The sequence below is a fragment of the Ambystoma mexicanum genome, chromosome 8 (assembly GCF_040938575.1).
Source record: "Ambystoma mexicanum isolate Mex_15411 chromosome 8, UKY_AmexF1_1, whole genome shotgun sequence".
In the NCBI taxonomy this organism is placed as follows: domain Eukaryota; kingdom Metazoa; phylum Chordata; class Amphibia; order Caudata; family Ambystomatidae; genus Ambystoma; species Ambystoma mexicanum.
Genome location: NC_090929.1, coordinates 330,516,029 through 330,538,074, shown reverse-complemented (window position 1 = coordinate 330,538,074; position 22,046 = coordinate 330,516,029). Strand labels below are relative to the sequence as shown.

At 44.7% G+C, this 22,046-nt stretch overlaps 1 protein-coding gene across 2 annotated transcripts in view; it reads left to right on the top strand.

Moving 5' to 3' along the window:
- The window catches only part of RABL6 (RAB, member RAS oncogene family like 6), a 931,527-nt gene that overhangs the window by 377,088 nt on the left and 532,393 nt on the right, over window positions 1–22,046 (top strand). For both annotated transcript variants that reach the window (XM_069609758.1, XM_069609759.1), the window contains one exon: window positions 13,392–13,495. In XM_069609758.1, the coding sequence (XP_069465859.1) occupies window positions 13,392–13,495 (104 nt within the window). The remainder of the gene's footprint in view (window positions 1–13,391; window positions 13,496–22,046) is intronic.

Below are 22,046 nucleotides of genomic sequence, written 5' to 3'. Positions count from 1 at the left end.
TGAGCCTTTCGCAGAACGGATACGGGAGACACACATACACCAAGGGGTGCAGCTACACACCCATAAAGTAGTAATCTCACTATATACGGGCGATATGGTGCTGTTCATCAGGGACCCTAAGATCATTCTAGATCCCATAATGAGAAATGTCCAGAGCTTTGGGGAGCTATCGGGCCTGAAAGTGAATGCCTCTAAATCATTGCTCTTCCCACCAACGGAGGCAGTCGAGCAATATCAGGATGGCTGGGGCTTCCAGTGGCATATAACTCAGACTCGCTATTTGGGTAGCAATGTGACTAAGGATGAAACGGTGGTATACCATAGCCATTATTTGAGAGTTTTGAATCAGACCCGAGCAGCGGTGACAATTGGCAGAACCTCCTCTTGAACCTACATAGCCAGGTATCCCTAGTGAAGATGAGACTGCTCCCCAGGTTCCTTTGTGTTCCTGAACGCTCCGATGGCAGTGCCCAGGACATACTTTAAGAATGCTAAGCCGATCATTTCACAGTTCCTGTGGGCGGGGAAACCCCCCAGAGTATCCTGGGATATGTTAGCGGCATCGATCTCCGCAGGGGGCCTAGCACTACCTGACCTTGAAATATACTACTATGCGGTGCAGGCGGGATACTTAAAAACACTGGTACGGAACACAGGGGGACAGGACACATGTGGAGGTGTAAAGAGCGGTGGCAGCACCAGACCTTCTCAGATCAGTCATACTCACCAAACAGAACACACTCAACACAAAACCTGGTGGAAGTGACTTGCAGAGCATGGGTACGTCTTGAGCATAGAAAGAAGGGAGAGGTTCTCTATTCCCCCAGGCTTCCTGTGATATATGTGCCTGGGATTCCAATCACGGCCGAACCAGGCTTTGTAGCTTTGATGAAAAGGCTTCGGGGAAATCTTCCAAGAAGGGAGATTTGTGACTTTGGAGAAACTAGTCGGCCTTGGACATTTCTATGTACTTTCGCTTACGGTTGAGCTTGGCTCAGGTGTTTACTACACTTCCAGAACAGCCCCTGGTCTCCCCCATGCTGGAAAAGACACTGGAGGGGGTGGTTGGTGATAGGATAACGTCCGCGCTATATGCCATGTATATGAACACAAAGTATTGTCAGAACCTCGCCGAAGGCCAAATGGGAAAGAACCTTGGAGAGAAATTTCGGAGGAGGTATGGACGTTCTGCTGTATGGGGATTAGAAAGGGAGCCATTAACGCACGTTTGAAACTGATTCACTTCAAATACATTCACCAGTACTATCACACCCCGGCCAAGTTAAAGGAATACTACCCAGACACCACAGGGTGATGCAAAAGATGTAATACTGAACAGGCAGACTTCCTTCATGTGACCTGGAACTGCCCGGCTACACAGCAATACTGGGAAGAGATATTTGAGACTCAGCGACATAACGGCTCAACTTGTACATTCAGATCCGTTAATGGGTCTATTGGGTTATACCAAAGAAATTCCCAAATATTCCAGGAAACTGATTAGTGTACTACCTATTCTGACCAAAGGGTGGGTAGCAGTGAACTGTAGGTGGGGGATCAAGGAGCCTGAGGCACTCGCAATGGAAATTGGACATTGGCTGGGGATCGCTGAGTCATAGCCGAGGTAATACTGGCAAAATGTGGGACGCATACACACATTATTTGATCCGACAATCCGTAGATACCGCAAATGAACCGCCGGCAATAGAGGCTGAATGTTAACTAACGCAAACAAAGTGGTGTCCCATGACCACATGATCTAAGATGGGACCATGAATAAGTGCCATCACAGTTATACAGACGCATGATTGCTGTCACTGAGCACATGGGACAATAATGTACCAGGACTCACGATTAGTACCAAATCTCCTTACAAAATTGGGTGTACCGGGGGTGGGGGGGAAGGGAGAGGAGGTGGAGTGTAATAGCAGCATGAGGTGCTGTTTGTTTTTATGTTCTTAAATGCCAATAAACAAAGTTTTAAAAAAAATAATTGATCATGCCGCAGCCATTAAAAGAAATGTACAGAGGTTTAAATTGCAGTAGACAGGACCCAGAAATAGGTTTTTAATGTTTGAATGTATTGTGATACTGACATAAATGCTAATTGGAAACAATATTTCCAAAAGACCAGCACTAAATATGACCCCAAAACATCTCATGTTCACGGGAGTGGGCACATTCTGAATTCTCTCTCTGGTCCTACTTGTAAAATGTCCTTTGAGTGTAGTTAAGATTGAGTATAATCTTCCTGAATGCATGAGATTTTCATTAGATGTATTCATGTAACTGTATTGTCAACCATCCAGAGTTTCTATCTAAAAGGGCTTGGTGATTTTATTTTTTAATATTGTCTGTACATATTTAGCGATTCTAATGCAGAGATATTTGTCTTGCTCTAGCCAATACACAGAGTACAATTGTGATAGATTTTAATAATAGTTATTTTATTACGATTGGATTCAGACTATAAACATAGTATTCTGTCTTGGGTGCATCTGTGATGATATTGGTATGCAACAGTACTTTAATTTTTGTTTCTTTCATTCTAATTGGAGATATTTAAATCCCAGATAGCCTCTTAATAAAAGGTACCATATATTTTTATTTGATATTGAGTATTGCGCACTAAATATGCTTTGGGAAGCAATGGAGTGCTGTACATTGGTAGAGCTTGCAAGGTGGGAGGAGAAAATCTGTCGTTGCACTACAGCATGCCATTTATGGTAGCAGGGAATTCTTAACATGTATCATTAGTGAGTAACTTGTAATGGTGTTGACAGTCGTGTGGGAGTTACAACGGGTGTGAGTTGTAAAGGGTGGAATGCTGTCTATGTGTGTACTTTACAGCAGAGGGCAAAAACACAAGTCGCAAGCTACTTGCCAGCCATAAAGTAACCTGCTACCTCAATTCTATACATGCATAGAGCACAACTTTTCTTATTCGCCAATAGTAAAATATCAATAGCCAATGGCTACTGCTAATTTTGTGCCCTGCTTTATTGAATGTGAAGAAAATGCTCTTCAGAGAGGAATGCCTTGATTTCTTTTGTGAATTACATGAGGGTGGGAATGAGTCTGATTTTGATGGGTGTAAGGGGCAACAGTTTTGCGGTGTAGATCGAGAATGCTTGTTTCCTGGTTCTCTTGTTTTCTGCTCTATACATGCCTCTGTATATATTGCAAGTATACGGGGGAGAGCGCTCATTCCTGCCTTTTGCCCCAATTGATAGTGAATGGGTCTGCTATCTCCTCATTGAAACAGATTGTTGCTTGTGGATTGGTATGCAAGGTTCGAATCCATAAACTATACTTTGCTTCCAGCCCAATTTTAGCTATTCTAGCAGTTGAGTATTCCTAAAGAAAAACATAGTATGCTTTTGCAGCATCAGTCTCTTCTTGATTTCAGCTAGATGAAGAAGGGTTATGTTAACTCAGTTCTTGTACTATGCCAACCACCCTCATTGTTTTACAGCTGATAGTATTTCTATATTCTATGGTGTTTTCTCCAGGGAAAATCATGCTGATATTTAGAGTCTTGAGCACAGATTTGAAAGTCTGTTGTAACGAATCTGGAGACTTCGCCCCTTTTTCCTTAGGGGGAGCCACCAACTTTGAGGCTAGGGAGGTGAGCGCACTCAGCAAAACACTCCCTAGGGGTTTGGGAAACCGAGACCTTACTGTGAGTGACCCCTTCATGGGATGAGGGCTCCCATTCCTATGGGGAACTCCTTCTACCTATAGTATTGTATGCCTACATGGGAGTAAGAAAGACTGATATCACATCTGTGTTACTCAAGGTTACACTGACACTAACTCTGTTTGCCTGAAGGTAGTGCTGAACTTCCTACAGGCTTCACCGCCGGTGGTGTACAGGCCACACCTTTTCCATCTCTGGGTGAGAATAAAGGGCAAACAACCCTTGAAAGGTGGAGGAGAACTCCTACACGAGGCAAGCCTCCTGTGTGAGATTGTGAGCGAGGGATGGAGCCACACAGAACAGCAGTGCTGGCTGTAGCACGGGATAAAGCGAATGCCCGAGGGAGATGCCATCCGCCCAGCAGAGTGTAGGGTATGAGAGGCAGAGGCCGCGCAAAGAGGACCCATACCTGGAGGTGCAACCACATACAGGACATGGTGGGCCCTAAGCCTGCAAACAGCCGGGAACAAAGGGATGACGGGTCCTCCGCTCTCAACCCGCGAGCCAACCTGCAAGAGAAATCCATGACGAGCGGGGCTCAAACCACTAGTCTCCAGTACTGAAGGGCGGCAAGCTATGGGGAACGTTACCACCATTGGGGAAATTGACCCTAACTCGAGCAAACTCTGCAACACTGCAGGTACGTGGGTTGCCCAGCTCAGAGGTAGGAGAGGAGAGAAACTAATGGGTAGGGCAGAGGGAAGGACTACCCTATTCCCGTCCAAGGGTCACAGGGACCCGAGAAGAGAGGGAATACCAGAAGAGAAGGGTTGCGGTGCCCGAGAATCCCATGCTGTGCAAACCTTCAGAAGGGTCACAGGATTCCACGAGAGCTAACAGAGCCAAACTGACAGAGGGGTCCTCCAAACCCCAGAGAGTTAAGATATTGGGACAGAGGGATTTGCAGCGCCACAGAGGCCCATTAAGCAAAGTAAAGGACACATACAACAGGTGCGCGGAGGCACCACCACAGTTGACTTAAAGTGAGGAGAGATCAAACAAAGTGGTGTACACGGATCCGAGAACTATCCCTCTCCCTAAAGAAATGTGGACATTTTGTAGTTTCAAGGACTTGAGACTTTTTGTTGGTACTTTGGGGAGACTTTTGAAGAACCTTGATAGACTGCCAAGAACTGTTTCTTTGAGCGAACCTGGTATTAATTGGTTGAAGACCCGGGAGGGTTTCTGGGACGCCAGAGAGATTGTGTTGAAAGCCCCAGCGTGCAGGGTACTCGACCGATTTTTTTCTTTTACATTTTTTTTAAGTGATGGGACCAGTTTAGTGAATAGTGTGAGACAGAAGACTACTTTATTTTGGACTATCGACGAGCACCTTAGTTTATAGTTTTTAAGAAGGGAACTTCCTTTTAGAATAAGGTCAGTGAGGCGTTTTCTCTTTATTTAAATAAAGTTATGTCTAAACTGTCCCCTCGTCCGAGTCCTTATTCTGGTTTACCACACTGTTTACTAGGAATTTAGAGTATATTTTTGTTTTTGTCTTGAAGTGCTATTGGTCAATAAGATGAGCAGCCTTTGAGGATCTTTTAATATAGTGATGTGGGTTTCATTCATGGATGGAGGTACTGAAGCATTATCCATAGTAGCCTTACAAATGACTGCTGCGATCTCTGAAAATAATCTTTATGAAATTAAGCGAGCTGTCCATCAGACCTAACAGGTTTATTTGCAATTGCTTCATTTTTAAAAGCAGATATGTGGTCAGGAATATCCTGGTCTTTGATTTTTTATCTGTATTGTTTAGCCCATTATGCCATCTCATTGCACTAGAGTTTTGTGAGTAACACTTAGGTTTTTGCCGACATTCATGGTATAACTTACCCTCCTCTTTAATGTTAATCTAGAAATATTTTTCCAGCCGGCCTGAGTCCCTGGGTACAGACCTCAGCTGCTTCACAGCTAGGTTCACGCCTTATAAATCTCGTACATACTGACCTTTTCCCTGACCACCTGATGAATGCCTGATGAACGTTGATTGCTGCCCCGACTGGCAAAGGTCCCAGGTGTTCACTGATCACAACAGGTGATCAAGTTAAGTAACTGCTTGAAGTGGTTCCCTATTCTACGCACACAAATGTCCCAGAGACGGTGGCCACAGGCCTAGCCATTAACACATCTACACTAATCAAGCTATGATTATGCTGCCCTCTTTGCCCTATCACACTTCCAATCTTCCTCTACTCTCCCCCCACCCACACGTGGGCTGCTAACCAGATCTATAATGCTGTAGTTTATCAGATCTTGGACTTACCCCTTCTGATAACACACTCCCAAGTGTCTTCGCCAAATCCATAGAAGCAGAATGGCACTCAAGGCTCCACACATGCCTTTACTGCTATCCCACCAACAAACCCCTGCCTCTTTTCTTTTAGAGCTGCTCGCAGCAACCCCAAGATCAAAGGAATGTATACTACATCACCTGGATGGAAACTCGCCCATTGCTACACAGTTGGCCTCATACACTTCCATGAAGTCTCACTCATTCCTACATGGGTGGCTTCATACACTTAATGATAGAGGTGGATTGCTGCTACGTTGCAAGTGTCTTTATTGTGGGATTGAAGTAGATGCTGCCTGTAATGATAAAGGTGCATCACTGGACCTCATTGGCTGTATCGGTAGTTGGATGCAACTGCATACTGCTTGTCAGGACACAGTTGAATTGCTAGATCTCTGTACCTTTCTTGGTAATTGGATGGAAGTGCATATTGCAATACGTGAGGATAGAGGTGACTTGATGGAGCTCTCTGGGTGCCGTGTTAGTAGCACAGCTTGCGTGCCAAGAGAAGCAAGGAAATATGCTGACAGGATGGGTCAGCAATCCAACAATCAACGGCAACGCTGGAGACCATGAAAGGCTGATGTGCCACAAGAGGCCGAAATGACCAAACCACAGAATGGAGCCCACATGGCCAAGACACACCCATTGCCTTCGCTTTTGAAACTGGTTTCAAAACCACACCCACTATTTTAACTCGCATTAGAAATCGTACCACATTGTTTGAATTATTTGGAAAAAAATAAATGCACCAACCACACTGTAACATACTAAGGAAAGTGAAATTGGTCCCCGTAGTCCCTCTCATTTCAAGAAGCCTTTTCTCTGAACCAGAAATGCTTGCTTCACGTAACATTTAGCATGTAGCTTATGTTAATGAGTGGTGTATCCAGACTGCCCGGATCCCTCATCTGCCAATTTCCAGATCCAGGTTGAACATTGGTTATTTTGTATGTATGTATAATATATATATATGGTGTGCGGTGGTTATAGTTAAGATGAAACCAATTTGCAATGAATTTACCCCAATTCTATTGCTAATAAAGTTGTACTCACTGAACAGATCTGATTGATTTTTTTTTTTCAACGAAGGGACAGAGTAATAAAAAAATATGCAACATTACCTTTCAATAAGAACAGGCCTATTACAACTATAAGTCATCCAAGGAAACGTAAAGATGACCCATCCACTGTAACCATATCATCTTAACTGGGATAAAGAAGATTTCGCCAATAAACCCACTAAGTTAATAGTGAATATACGACTACAGTTAATCTTTATACTATTCTGCAAGGCTCTGAAGAAGCTAGAGTAGTGGATTGACATTATCCACGTCTGTGTGTAAGAAGTGTAGATTTGTATCATAGTCACAGGTTTTAATCATTGCAGGTCAACTCAGCGTTTTCTGAAGTTGTAAAATGAGTACCATTTAGTTGGGTAACAAACCTCTGTTTTTCACACTGCGGTGAAATTGTGTTCTATAAATATGTTATGTTATGTATTGGGATTTATACCATGCTCCGTTGCCATTTGCATGGTCTCCAGGTGCTTTGGCAGATCTGAAAGAGAAGGGGGGATGGCTGAGGTTAATGGGCATATATAGTAAAATGAAAGCTATGCTGTTGTGTTGATGCATGGCAACATGAAGTACACAGAGTTCGCAGTGCAGTTCAATTTCCGGGTGTTTTGTGTCGAGACTTGAGCACATAGTTGTGTGTGTCCGATGGGTCTTCTAATGTCCCTGTGGTAGATGCATTGGCTCAGTGTGTGGTATGTAAATTGGTTGTAAAGGTGTAACATCGTGATGTTTGATGTATCTTAGGAGGGGTGTTTAATTGCCATGTGTGGGTGGGTTAGTTGGTATACCTATTGTGTGTGAGCATGTTCATGTGGGGAGCAGTTGAAGACCTTCAGGGTCAGGCAAACCTGAAACTACAAATAACGGATTGTAACAAGACTTGCAAAAGGCATGAGTCATCTCCAAACATTATAAGGCATAGAAACACATGCAAAGGTCTTTACAGCCTGGCTCCCTCACGCTAGTACCTCCAGGAGTTTTGTAGACCGATCCCGTTTCACTTCCTAGCAGATCTGGGAATTAGCAGATGATGTAAGGGAACAATCTGTATACTTCCGCTCCCTACCATAAGCTACATGCTAAAGGGTATGAGAGGCAAGACACTTTGGTTCATAGAAATGGCTGCTTGAGATAGGACGACCCCAATACTCATTTTCACTATCGTAGTATGTACATTAGCAGAATGAGTGTTGTCTCAAAATTCGATCTAACTTGCTCTGGTAGTGTGGCCATCTAGGGTTTTTGCTCATCAGGGCATTGAATGACATCGGTGAGGCGATAGGGGCGCGCCTGAATCCATATTGGCTTCTCCCAGAAGTCTGCCCCAATGCCTCCCACAACCTTTCAGTGTTGAACATGTTGAAACACTTGTGTATAGGTGCGTTATAAATGCCATATCACATCATAACCCTCATGCTCCTCCCACAGTGTGCACACAGGCCAAGATCCTCTGCCTTCTTCCTGCCGCCCCTCACCTGCTGTTGCACCAGTTCCATTATGTCAGTTTCAAAGTGATGCTGAGAATCTGCAAGGGGTTCTTTAGGGTGAAATGAGGAGCATTAAAGAAGAAAAGTTTGGTCTGGGTTCCTCAAAATGGCCCGCAAAGTGAGATGCACCATCCGTTGACTTAAAGAGAGTGCCATGTCTGCAGGAAGGTGAGGAGAAGCATGCTGACACTGAAAGGTAGGGGCCGTAGGAGGGGGGATAAGATGCGCAGTTCAGGAACATTAAAGTCTAGAATTTGCAGTATCTGCAACCTGTTAACTGGTACTGTTCTCAACCCGAGCGCCTTGGAAATGACTTTTCTTTTCTGAGAGAGCGAGAAAAGAATATTCTGCTCTGTTATAACATATTTTCCCCTTTGTCGTGCATTGTTCTGGGAAGAGGAAAGGGTGGCCATACAGTTAAGATTTAAGATACCCATTGTGGAGAAAAACATTGAATAAAGCATGACCCCATATGCATTCCCCATGTACTCCGCCATGTTATCACAATATATTCTGTTTGCCTCACGCTATGTTGGACCACTGCTATTAGCCACACAAAGCAATTTGCCTTATGTCACTGCGCATGTCATAGCTAAAGAAGCGTCTCACTCATTATTAAAGAATGCTTGCCTTCACTGTTCACGCTTCGAATGCATTTCCCTTTTGGCATAGCTGAAGCGTGTTTTTGTTCTCTCGCCTTTTCATCTCGGTGGCTTTAGCAGGCGGTTGTCATTATATTGCAATGCTTCTCGCATTCCTTGAGGCGATATGCATGTCCTAAGTGAGTATTTAGTTACCTTGAAGAAATGCGTTACACTGTGCTGCTTACTGATAACACTAACCAGCGTTGACAACTGCAGATGTTATCAAAACAATGTACAAGAAGGGCTTTGTATCAGTCAGCAATAAAGTACAAAGGTGTGATCTTGCCAAAAGATTAAGACCACCCCCTTCCATTGGCACCCATGTAATTTGGTTCACTTGCGCCAAAGTCTTGTGTTGCCGGTGGCCATTAGTTTGCTTACTAATTTGACTAAAGGTGTTCATTAATCCACCAGAATCAAGTGGTCTTTATTTTCTACAACACCATGATGGTGAACAAGTTAGTAATGTTTCCTTCTCCAGTATGGTATCTTAATAATATTCACAATAAAGTAGCCAGCTCACTGGCAAAAGTCGGTAAGTAGGTTTAAACAGGACTAGGACGAAAACCATCACTGTGACCTAATAGTTCTGGCGTGGCCTCACCATTTGTGTTATCCACACCTTCCACACTTGAATAATTATTAAATTATAATTATAATTGTTCTTTTATAATGTGCTTAATACCAGAGATTGTGCAGGTTCGGGATTCGAAAGTGTGTTGCGCTGCGTTGCCTTGCTTTCAAGCCCAAAGGCGTTGCCCCTGAGCTATTTACCCCTCCCGCCTCCCCCCCCCCCTCACCAACTTCTGCAGTGCCCAAATCCATCCAAACGGGAATGTCTTGCAAAGATATGTATGGCCTTCTAAGTCACTGCATTACAAATTCTAGAAAAGTACATCTTTCTGAGAAGAGCAGATGTAGCCGCGTTTCCTAGTGTGATTTATTTTTTCTTTGGGGCAATTTGCAGTGTTTCTGCTAACCTGCTGCAGCACACGCGCCATATCCCAATGGATTGTTTAGAAGCAGGAAGACCTGTGTTGATTGCATTGTAGGGGTTGATTGCATGATTGCATTGTAGGGGCATGGTCTTTCATGGTCTTCAGTGTAAAGCTTTTTTTTAAATGCCCTTATGATGGGCACTTTTGTCAGTCACATGTTCCAAAATGAAAAGCAAGTGCTTTATGGAATATTTCTTATAGTGGCAACCATTGTGTAGACACATTCGGTAATGTTTGTTAGGGGGGGATGTAATTGTTGAATGCATCATATAAGAGCAGCTTGTATTGTCATGCTGAACTACTATAATAGTGAAGCTCCTGAGCTATAAAGAAAATGGTGGTTCTGTGTTGGTGAGTGTGCCTTTGATTGGGCAATTGTGATTTATTTAAATTGGTATTTCCACTACTGCATCCTGGAATGCAAGACCTGCCTGGCATCGTTGTTACTGGTCTGTTAGCCCTTTCTTATGCGTGAAAACATTTAGCTGCAGCTCCTAATGAGTCAGTGCATGAATCACAGCATTCTATTATAGAACATCATCCTCCCCCCATGTCTTTCAAAACTGAGCTTTGACATGTTTGCTCACAGATAGATCTATTACAAAGGTAGCAGTAAAAACAGGATTTATTTAGGAAATATTACCTGAGAAGGAGGAGGAGGGGAGGGGGGTTTTCTGGTTCTTCAATTGCTTTTAACACTTTCCTTCGGGTTGAGGCTTTCTGGTCGAGGTGCAGGTAACAGACCGAACGGTCCACCCACTACAAGTCACGCAACCATTTGCCCTTGCCGTCTCACTTGGTTTCTCATTTGGCTTATTTTCCCAAGCTTTGTTTGCAAGCATCACTGGTAGGTGATTTGCTTTCTTAATCACCCCTTTCCAATATATTCTATTGAGTAACAAGAACTCCTCTTTTGGACCCTGGCTATAGGTACAGTCTGCCTTGCAGCTTCCGCCAGTGAAGGAAGGCCATGATTTCCAAAGAGGGGAGCAAGATCCCTCCCATAACATCTCCCAGGGAACAGAGGGAGATGCCGAATCCAGAGGACCCTTCAGCAGAACCGGTACCCAGCCAGCACACAGCATGCCCTGCTAGGCTCTGCAAGCAGACTTCCTAAGTGGGAAATGCCAGAGTCTCTGAACCGAACCCAGGACAAGGCCGTTGCCTGCAACACTCTCCTCAGCTTTGGGCCATCTGCCTTAAAGGAAGACACGAGCCCAGTGAAGATGGTAGGATGAGTACATCAACAAGCATCCACAGACGTCCACCTTAAAGGACATTTTCGAGCCAGTCGAGCCCCTTGAGCTGCAACCGACTGCACCGCTGACTGTTGTCACGTTGCAGTTGCTAACGTCATCTGAAACACCTGGATGATCAGTGCTTCAGACACGGCAACCAGCACTGAGACGAAACCTGACCCAGAGCCTCTGTGTAGGCCAGCCTGCAGCCGTCCGTCCAGCCTTGAGCGCCAAACTGCCTGCCGCCAGATACCCGCAGCTATCTCCCGTCTGGAACTCTGTCGCAGAAGTTGCAAAGTGGCCTGAAACCGACTCGACCCTGTCGAGCAACAAGAACAGCTACACCACAACGTATATTTTGGTTCTGTCCTCCTGGTCCTTCTCCAAAGGTCCCTAGTGATATTTTACGACCCATTGCTCCCTTTGTGTTGAAACCAAGTATCCTTGAACTGTTTTGATTAATTACTTTACTGGCTACCCTCCTGTCAGTAACCAGAGTGCATCCCTTTTCCTTCTTGAAACTGTCTGTCCTCTGCATTCCTTTACAGGGTGGGATGTATTTTGTAGTGTGCTAGAATAATAATAATAAAGTAGATATTTGTATACAACATTGACTGGACAGTCCCTTTTATCATTGGGTAATAACTGTATTTTTGCTGTGTTGCAACTAACCAACTATCCACGACCTTGCGGAGATAAGCCTGCCCTTCCATCCACGTTACCAAAATTGGACAAGGAGGTTTATAATTTGCTTGCGTTTCCAGTCTGTTCGGATCCCTTCTGGTGTACTAGAGGTGAGGTGCTGATTGATGATAAACTATTTAGAAACTGATATTCATCCCTGGACCACTGGTCCCCCAAAGTTGATTTGTCACACTTCCCCCCCCCCCCCATGCCACCGTTTTACTCTTTGTACAATGGCATTGTGAAGTACTGTCGAGCCTGGTACTAACAATTGAGTGCACACTCACAGGCTTTTAATATGTAAAAGGTGGTGCTGTGCAGTTTGACACAGGGGTCACATCCTAAAGAAAAAAGTGGGGGGACTCCTTAACATACCAATTGAATGTGGTGTCACCAGAAATTAGCATATCAAGGTGCCCTCTGAAAAAAGTAGGGGGACTCCATCCACCCGCGTTTACCCTCCACTTGAGCCCTGACATGAATAATGTATACAGCCATGTTACCTTGCCACTTTCGTTCGCGTGAAAGATCGGTTATGAATCTGTGTTTTTTTAAAATTTTAATTCCAGAGTCATTTGTAGCAACAGAGCTATTCCGCTACTACGTGCCTCTGATATGTAGCTTTGCTTCAGTTGTTCACCCGTATTTCATGTATGCGAAGGATATTTGTGAACTTAACATAGAGGTACTGTTTGTACTGGGGGTTTATGCTCTCATGCGATCATATTCCCAGTAATGGGGAACCTATTGGCTGATGTATTCACAAACACCCTTCAGCTTAAAGGGGTCCTTTAAGTCATGTTTGGGCAGTAATGCTGTCGGTTTTTAAAAACGAGCATTGGAAAACCCACATTGTGTCCAGGCAGTGAAGCGTGCATGAACTCACCTCATTCTATTACGTTTTAAAACTTGCAAATTAGTTCCTGCAACTACGAATGTCCAACTTCTCTGGTAATGTAAAGTAATTGTTACTCGGCAAGTAACTCAATCTACCATGTTTTTGTTGGTGTAACTTGAGGTATAGCCTATAGTCACCATTCTTATCCCACTCGAACACAACCCAGCTGGGTGCTGCAAATGTCCCTTTTAGGTGTTGTTGGCTAGGATGTTAAGGGAAGGGCAATTTGGCAATTGGATAGTGTTGCTAATTAATTCATTCACATTGGAGTCCGAAAGGTGGGGGAGGTGAAGAGAGCTAATGCTTTCTCTGTGACAGGGTCTTTAGCAACCTTCCTGTAACGAACTGTGCTTTCTCTGTTCTGCAGAGGGAGACGCTGCTGCGGCAGCTGGAGACGAACCAGCTGGACATCGACGCCACTCTGGAAGAGCTCTCTGTACAGCAGGAGACCGAGGACCAAAACTACGAAATGTACGTCCTTAATCCCTTCGTATTTGTGTGTTTGACAGAATGGACGGTGTTCCGTTTGCGATTTTCTGCAGATCTAATCTTCGTCTGTTTGCAGTCCTCCTGACCTTGTACATTTAATGGGATGCACACGCTTAGAATGGTGGCTATTGCCTTCGCTATTTGCAACGTGTTTCTCTACTGTGTAAACCACAGATTTTATTTGGATGGAGAATAGAACGTAGTCTGGTCAAGATGATCTGTCCTTCTTTATCAGCGTTTTACTTTTGTATTTGCTATTGGTTTGTGTTTCACATCACAACCAATGTTGGTCCCCTCGAAATGTGTCTAAGCAATCCTCTTCTCTAAGTGAAGGTCTTTGTGACAGACACATCTTCAGTTGCCCTTTTTTGCATTCATCCCTCTTATCGGCTGCTGTGTTGCGTTGAATTGTTCTTGGTGGCTTTCTGTTTCAACACAGTCATTCATAGATTATGGGAGTTTGGTGAAGGGTAGTAAGCTTCCTAGAATCCTGGTGTTGGAATTGGTGAATTTTTCAGATCCGGCAAACCTTGCATCAGGTTTCCCACAAACCTTCGCTCCCGTCTCCCCACTAGTCTGCATTCTTCCTACTTCCTTTCTTTAATTCTACCAATGTGCACTACTTTTACTATTCGATATATCAAGGTTTAAAGACTTTTGTGGGTGTTCAGACTGAGCCGACAGTTCTCCTAATGGAAGGAACTGCAAACTGTTCTCATCAAAGAACATGTTTTGTCAGTTTTTTTACACCACACATTATGCTTCTGGCCTGTATTATTAACATGGTAATGTAATGCACAATAAGATACTTTAAAAGCATAAGGCTACTTTTGTTTTTAATTTCGAATGGACAGTATATTCTTCATTGTGCGTAGAACAGTAACCTATCACTACGCTTCTGTTTGAACAAGCTCTCTTAATTGTAATACAAAAAGACTATGGGTGGGATACCTGCAATTTCCTTTGAGTTTTGTTAGCTGCAGCAAAATGAGTTATGGAGCTAAAAGTCCAGAAACGACAGCATTAGTGAACTTGCTGCTGTTTGCGCTACTCCTATTTGTAAGGACCCTAAATGGGATTACCACTGCAATGGCAATTATAAAGAGCTTATTTTAATTTAATTTAGGTTTAAAATGTTGTATATTAGGAGGACACAAGGAAAAACAAAGGGCCGTCACCTGGTATTTTCATAGTAACTCAACTTAGAATGGACCTTTTGTTATCAATCTGTATGGCTCATAGGAAACTCAATCGGACCTGCTAAATATACCCAATCTAATTATATTCAAGTCTTTCTGGAAGTGTCAACATAATTCAATTTGTACTCTGTTAAAGATATATAAGCAACAAAGTGACAACATTGCACCCACAACATAGAATCAAGTCTACTCTGAGAAGATCAATGTTTTAGCTGATTGAAGTTATTGAAACACACCACACAGTTGTGTTTGAAGCGAATAAAACAGCACATATGTAAATCCCCTGAAGAAATTAAAACAATTAATGTATTCAGTGTTATAGAGCGGAACATGTTGGATAACATAACAGCCGCTGTAATGTGGTTGTAACAGGGATAGGCATTATTCAAGCCTGAGTTGTCGAAGAAGACAATCATCAATAGGTTACTAATACCATTTCCAATTGAACACAAAAACAAATGCAGTGTATCTGTTGATGAAATGATGCGATATATCTTTTTAAACATTGCTCACTTTGGGGAGCACTAATTACATTGTCTTTTTAGCTTGTATATATTTTTTTTAATGTAGGGAAAACAAAGAATACATTGATTTAACATGTTTCCTGCCTGCAGCAAAGTTAACACAAAAGTGATGGGTGGAATGTTTTGAATGAATCTGAACCACTGGCATTGCTCTGGGTAACCTTCCACACCACCGTTTTTTAGCCCGTCTGCGCCATTGCAAAAGGGGACCAGCCATATGCAAATCAGTCAGGTACTGCCACCAATGGTAGCAGCCCAGCCCGAACTGCTAGGCCAGGTCCCCTCTGCACGGAAACACAAGCAACCCCAGACATGTTTCGGCCTTGTTGGGCCTCCTCAGTGAGGTGCAGCTTGGTTCCCTATGGCGCAGCGAGCAAGGGACCCACGTCTGGGCATACCCTCTCTCACATAGTGAGACAAACAGTAAGCACAAAAGTGATGGGTGGAAGGTTTTGAATGAATCTGAACCACTGGCATTGCTCTGGGTAACCTTCCACACCACAGTTTTTTAGCCCGTCTGCGCCATTGCAGAAAAAATAATACATAATGTACACTGATATAAATAAAATGTGTTTGAAAGGGTATAGAAATGCATGACATGGAAGCAATTTGTATCTCTATTGCCCTCGCATTCGGAAGGAAAACAATAGACCAAAGGTACCCTTTTGGACATTGCCCATTTTCCTTTTCCCCCTTCCAAACACAAGAAAAGTGATGCTTTGCCTTTTCAAGCATTTTAATGTGCGTCCATTTTGTAAATACGAAATGCACATTGAAATACTTGGAAAGCGCATCAAGAAAGTGCATATTTTTATGCCTTTTCTAAATGCGAGGCATCATTATTTCTTGCAATTGAAGGAATGTGTTAGCGCAACCCTTGCCCCGAGTAACACATGTTGTGTGATTCGGCCCTATACAGTTTTTTCAAAAGAAAACATCAAATTGAGAGGAATTACCCTAGATTTCCCATGTGATATTTCTTCTCCTTAAAATGCGCAATTTACCCCAGACAGTATTTTTCTATTCACACCATGTGGTCCCAAGTCATGAGGGTGGATGTTATTTTAAATAAGGCCTACTTTTATGGCTGTATTATACTCCTACTCCTAAAACCCTTAATGCTCCTGTAACTGTTCCCCCATCCTTTTGGTATTCCCCGATAGCACCTAGAGAAAACACAACCAATCATCTCGACTTCTGCAGAGCTACTGCTTTTGTGACTGTATACTGGGACTTGTGCAGAGGTCTGGCACTGGCAGCCTAACACCAGTTGCAATTCAGAGCTGTTGCTCTCCCTCTTTGTGCAAGTATCGGCATCTGGGTGCCTATGCATAGATCCCCTGCATTCCGCAAGTGGCCAAACTGTAAATTGTCAGGCCCTTTCATCCCTTTGTAGTTGAAGCACATTTTTCTCAGTGCGGCCAGCCACTATGCAGTAGATGTTCCTGTGATGGGCAGAGCATACAGCGCATAAAGGCCACTGCACATTCAGATTACGAATATAATTACAGCACACTTCAAGGGCAGGCACAGGGATTCTAGAATACACTAGATGGCTGCTCAACAGTGCTCGGGTGCAGACAGTAGAGCTACAAGACAACATCATTTGGATAAGGAACCTGCCACCTTGGGGAGCCGGCCCCACTTGTCTGCCTCACCAGTTAGTCCCCACCACTGGTTAAACCGCAATCCCTATAGGGTACTTCCATGAGTAATTTTCAATGAAGAGATGGGGATACACACTTTGTTTACCCTTTCGCAAATGGCCGCAACAAACGTCCCCAGTAGTTAGAGCCTTTGATGCTGCAGTTAGGGTTGAACTCTATCTCTCTCTGACGCCTTCCAAGTCGAAAGTTTATGCAGGCACACCCTCATTTAGCCTTTAACTTGAATTTGGGTTACCAGTCCACATCAAGGACGGTAAGCATCTCCTGACAGTTTTGCGCCTGTCTTGTCACCTTTCCCCTTAACTGGACGGTTGTAGTCCAGAGAAGGGAATAAGAGTGAAACATATGGAGCGGCCATCTAGATGATTCAAATAAGAGGTCTGTTCATGGGCATTCCGACCTTTTGCTTGATCCTCCGCTCATGCATGTGACCGTTTATTTTCTTCGTGTGGATGGGGCCAGGAACATTAGCTGAGCAGCTACAATTTCTTTTTCTATTTAAATTAGTTTGTTCTCTTTTCCTCCTTGGCATCTATGCCACAGTGTTTTGGATTTAGTTGATACCGACCTGCACATTTTGTGTCTTGAGTGTCCGAGTCCTCATTTTAGATATCGTCTTCCTGTTTTAGCAGATCTCCGAAACCTTTTCGATGACAGGCATCGCTGTGCGGCAATGGTGTCGAGGTCCCTTGATGTGCTTAATCTGTGGTGCTCGATGTGATATTGGTGTCTGTATAAATAGCTCACACTGTGCTCCATGACCTCAGTTCCTTTTTTCCGTATGCTCAGCACGCTTCTGTGAACTGTTTCATACCTCACCTCAGAATTTGTTTCTGATGTACTCTCCAATTTCATAATGTGCTCATTAGGGGCTAACGCCCTGGCATGCTACAAACCTTTATATGAGCACTCTCCAGATTTAGTTTGCGAGACACAGACCTGGCTCCATCTCCACTTGCACCTTAACCCACTCAACAGGTGACAGGCCCTACTCATTCTTATGACAACACCTTGGACCTTTTGTTTACACCCCCAAGCCCTGCCCCACCCCACCCGGCCTTGTTTACAATGTTTCCATTTCTTACTGTGGCCTGGTTCGATCACATGGTCATCCCTTTTACATTCAATGTTCCACTCTCAGCTCCCACTCCAATTCTCCCCGTCCTCCTCACTGTTGGTCCCCTGTCCCTCGTGCTGACATATCTTCCTACATTAATGATTTTCTGGCCTCTTGCAATTCGCTTGACCTCCTATCCTACTCTGCCGCCCTCACTTCCACAGCCGACTAACTGGCTCCACTCAAGCCAACTAAGCCTTGGGGTTGTTGTCCCTTGGAACCTTGGTTTTCTCCTGAGCTCATTACTGACCGACTCTTGCGAAGACAGGCTGAACGCAAGTGGTGTATCTCCTACTGTCCCCTTCCCCCCACTCTTTGCAAAGCCTCAGCTGCTTATCAAAGAGCCAACATTGATACTAAGTGTGCCTATTAAACTTCACGGGTTGAACTGGCTGTTAACGCGCCTCACAAATTGTTCAAACTGGTTCAGTCGCTTCGTCCGCCTCTCCTCCTAATCCTGTCCGGCCGTCCAAGAGTTATGCGACTCTTTTTTTCAGGACAAGATTGTGGCCATTCGCTGCAAGATCTCAGACCTAGGCGCAATCCTTTTATTCATCTTCTGCTCTGGGATACATTTTCCATTTTTGTGGCATCTGACATTATCCTGACATTATCCTGGCTACAAAACGTCTATAATCTCCTGCTGACCCTATTCCTGTTGCTATTTTATTCTTAAGGAAGTTCTCCCCTCCATCTCACCTTCTGACATCAGCATTCAACACCTCTCTTTCTTGCTGCCAGGTTCCATCTATTCTAAAGCACTCTCTCGTGATTCCTCAACTCAAAAAAATCACATCTTGATCCTCTGCTTCTTTCCAATTGTCGCCCTATTTCTTTACTTTCTTTCCCTATGAAACTTTTGGAGTCTCTGGTGACATCCCTTCTGCGCTCTTTTCTTGAGGATTCTGGTTTTCTTGACCCTTGTCAGTCTGGTTTCCAGTCCAGTTCTGGTACCGAGTCTGTGCTTGTCTCTGCTGTGGACGACCTGGCCCAGATCGCCAATCTGGGCAGTGTCAGTGCATGGATATTATTACACCTTTCAGCCGCATTCAACACAGTTGATCATACCATCCTGGTTGACAAGCTCGCCTCGGCTGGCTCAGTCCTCGACTGGTTCCACTCTTTTCTCTCTGACTGTTCGCAGTCCCGCTTTCTCTCTCCTTTTATGTTATCTGCTATTCCTATCAACTGTGGTGTACCTCAGGGCTCTGCTCTTTCTCCTCTTTAATGTGTACATACAACCCTTAGTTAAATTGATTCACTCTTTTGGGTTTCAGTGTTACTATTATGCGGATGACACTCCGATCCTGGTGTGGCTGGATCTATCTCTCCATTCTACTCCTTATGTTTGCCAGTCATGTTTGCTGGCTATCCACACTTGTATGGCCAGCAACAGGCTTTGCCTTAACAGCAACAAAGGCGCTTTTGATATGATATGGCATTTATAACGCGCCTATACACAAGTGTTTCAAGGCGCGAGATAGGGTTGGTGGGGGGATGCCCCTCTCTGGTCTACCAATTTTTGACCCTGTGAGCTTGGTCCTTTGCCTACCCCCAGCTTGATTGTCAAGGATTTAGGGGTGAAGTTTTCTGCCTTGCTCTGTATGGAGGCACAGGTTAGTGCAGTTTGCAAGGCTGCACATTTGAAACTTCGGACTTCACGCAAGGTTTTACCGTACATGCCTCTCCACCTTCGTCCTTCGGTAGTCTCAGCCCTAATGTCTGGCTCGCTGGTCTAGTGCATCGCCCTTTACCTGGCTCAAACATCATATCTTCTTCGACTGCAAATTCGACAGAACGCAGCTGCCAATGAGTAGCCCTGCGGGCCTCCCATTTCGCCTCTGCTACCCTTCTCCTAGCTTCGCTCTATGTATTGTCCATCAGGCTTTTTATAAGTCCGTGTCTGAGTACTTGCAGGCTAAACTCTGCCCTTATGGACTACACGCTGCCTTATGTAGCCCCTGTTTTTTTTATTCTTTCCTGGCCCCGGGAAGCCTAGTATTATAAATACTACACGCCAGTACCAGACCTACGGATGTCACCTGGTTAACCGGCCCGCTCTGGGCAAACGCGCACTCTTCCCTTCCCTGGAGCAGAGACAGCTTCCAGGGATACCGCCCCACAATCCCAGACTAGCTGCTCTTGTGGGGCGCGCTAAGCAACCTGCAAATAAGAAGGGTTAATGCAGGAGATCGGCCACACCCTCAGTTCCTTGACAATTAACACTGACACCAGAATTACATTTTTTATAGAGACCGCAATGCGGTCCCTCTTTATTAAACATACCCTTATTAGACCCTAGGATTCTCCTAGCGTGAGCTCCTTGGAGGGATCCCAGGGACCCTAAGGATGAGCTTGCCGCAAACCAATCTCCTTCCTAAACTCGGGTACCACCCACATGGAGAATGAGGCCAGAGGATGTCCTCTGTGGGTAGTCCCATATTGCAAGGTGGCCTTGGGCATGCCACCAGCCTATGCCACCCCCTCATGCCAGGGTCCTTCCCCTCTACCCCCATTTAAACTAATGGCCATCTGATCTATTCCTACTTAACAATTACCTTACTTAAGATTCCCCTAATACCTCAACTCCCCAACCTTCCCTGCTTAACATTTACCCTACTCAACAATGCAGAATTATAAACATAACATAGATACATATAGACATACTACACAAACACAAAGCCCCTATGTCACACATCCCGCATCCTTTTCATTGTCCTGGGCGGCCTGCACCTGGGGACCGCCACACTGACCACTGCACCCACGGCCACGTTATTGTTCAGGGTGGACCCCGTTGGCTGGCCTCCAGGTGAGAAACGGTATGACATCAGAGAGGAAGAAAGAGTGGACGAAATCCCTAAAATCTTTATGGGTTATAATACATTTGCCTCGCTTCCTCCCATTAAAACTATCCCGCACAGATCCAACAACCCCCCACCCCACATAACCAATCGTTTAAGGTCCCAAAACCATTTGCACGCAAAAACTATATATCCCAGAAACCCTGTATCCCTGTTACGTACCCGAATACTCGCGATCCTTCTTTTTCACATCTCACTGGTTATTCTTTCCTGACCACCCAGTCTACATGGACTAAACGCTACCGGTCCCATAATCCCTCCTGTTCCTTTCACGATGACAATCCCGGTCATAGCCGTCTGTCTCATAAATCCTATCAATCTCACCCTTCTAAGTTTGTCAAACTCCCTAGTACAAAAGCTATAATTCCATGAGACACTTTTTCGCCATCCTACCACGCAGAACACTTAGAAACTCTACCTCTCCTTTTCTAACCTGAACAATTCTGTACACTGTAACAGGACTAATGATCAACCAGTTCACCTGACGTGTCCCGACGCAAGGGTCGGGCATAGTCAGGCAATTTACCTAAATCATACACACACACCTGACAGCCCTTTCCTTTCCCCACAGGGCTAAAAGGTAGAGTACGATAACATACGAAGAGCAAGGCAGACCGCACAAGTGTGAGCTAACTGAGCACGGAAGTTCAAGTGGAGGAGAAAGACAGCGCAGACCGAGAGGGTGACCAGGAGAGAAGGGACCTTGCCCTTTCCGACTAAGGCCCGTGAATCCTCCAGAGAAGGAATCATAAGACCGCAAACAATAGCCAGCATGTGTTGCAGCTGATGTCTACGGTACGCAAGACCCTACTCTGCTGAAAACCAAGCCGGGGAAGGACGCTGGTCTCGGTGGTACTGACCTGGACTCCAAGGATAATGAAAGGCAAACGGTTCATCGCAGCCGGTTAGTCGAGGCGAGAATCGATAAGAAACCGAACTTTTGTTGAACGAAAAGTAGCCAACAGCTAATTTGAACTCTGAAGGAATGAAAGATACGATTGAGGAAAGAGGGGGAAAACCAGAAACCGAGGAGGCCGGCACCACGTGGGTGCTCAAGCAGGAGACTCTGGGCGACTACCCAATGGTAGTAAGATTACCATAACCAGAAGCCCTTGGGAAGAGACGAAACGAGATCAAAGTGATCATACAGGGGTCTTGTAAAATC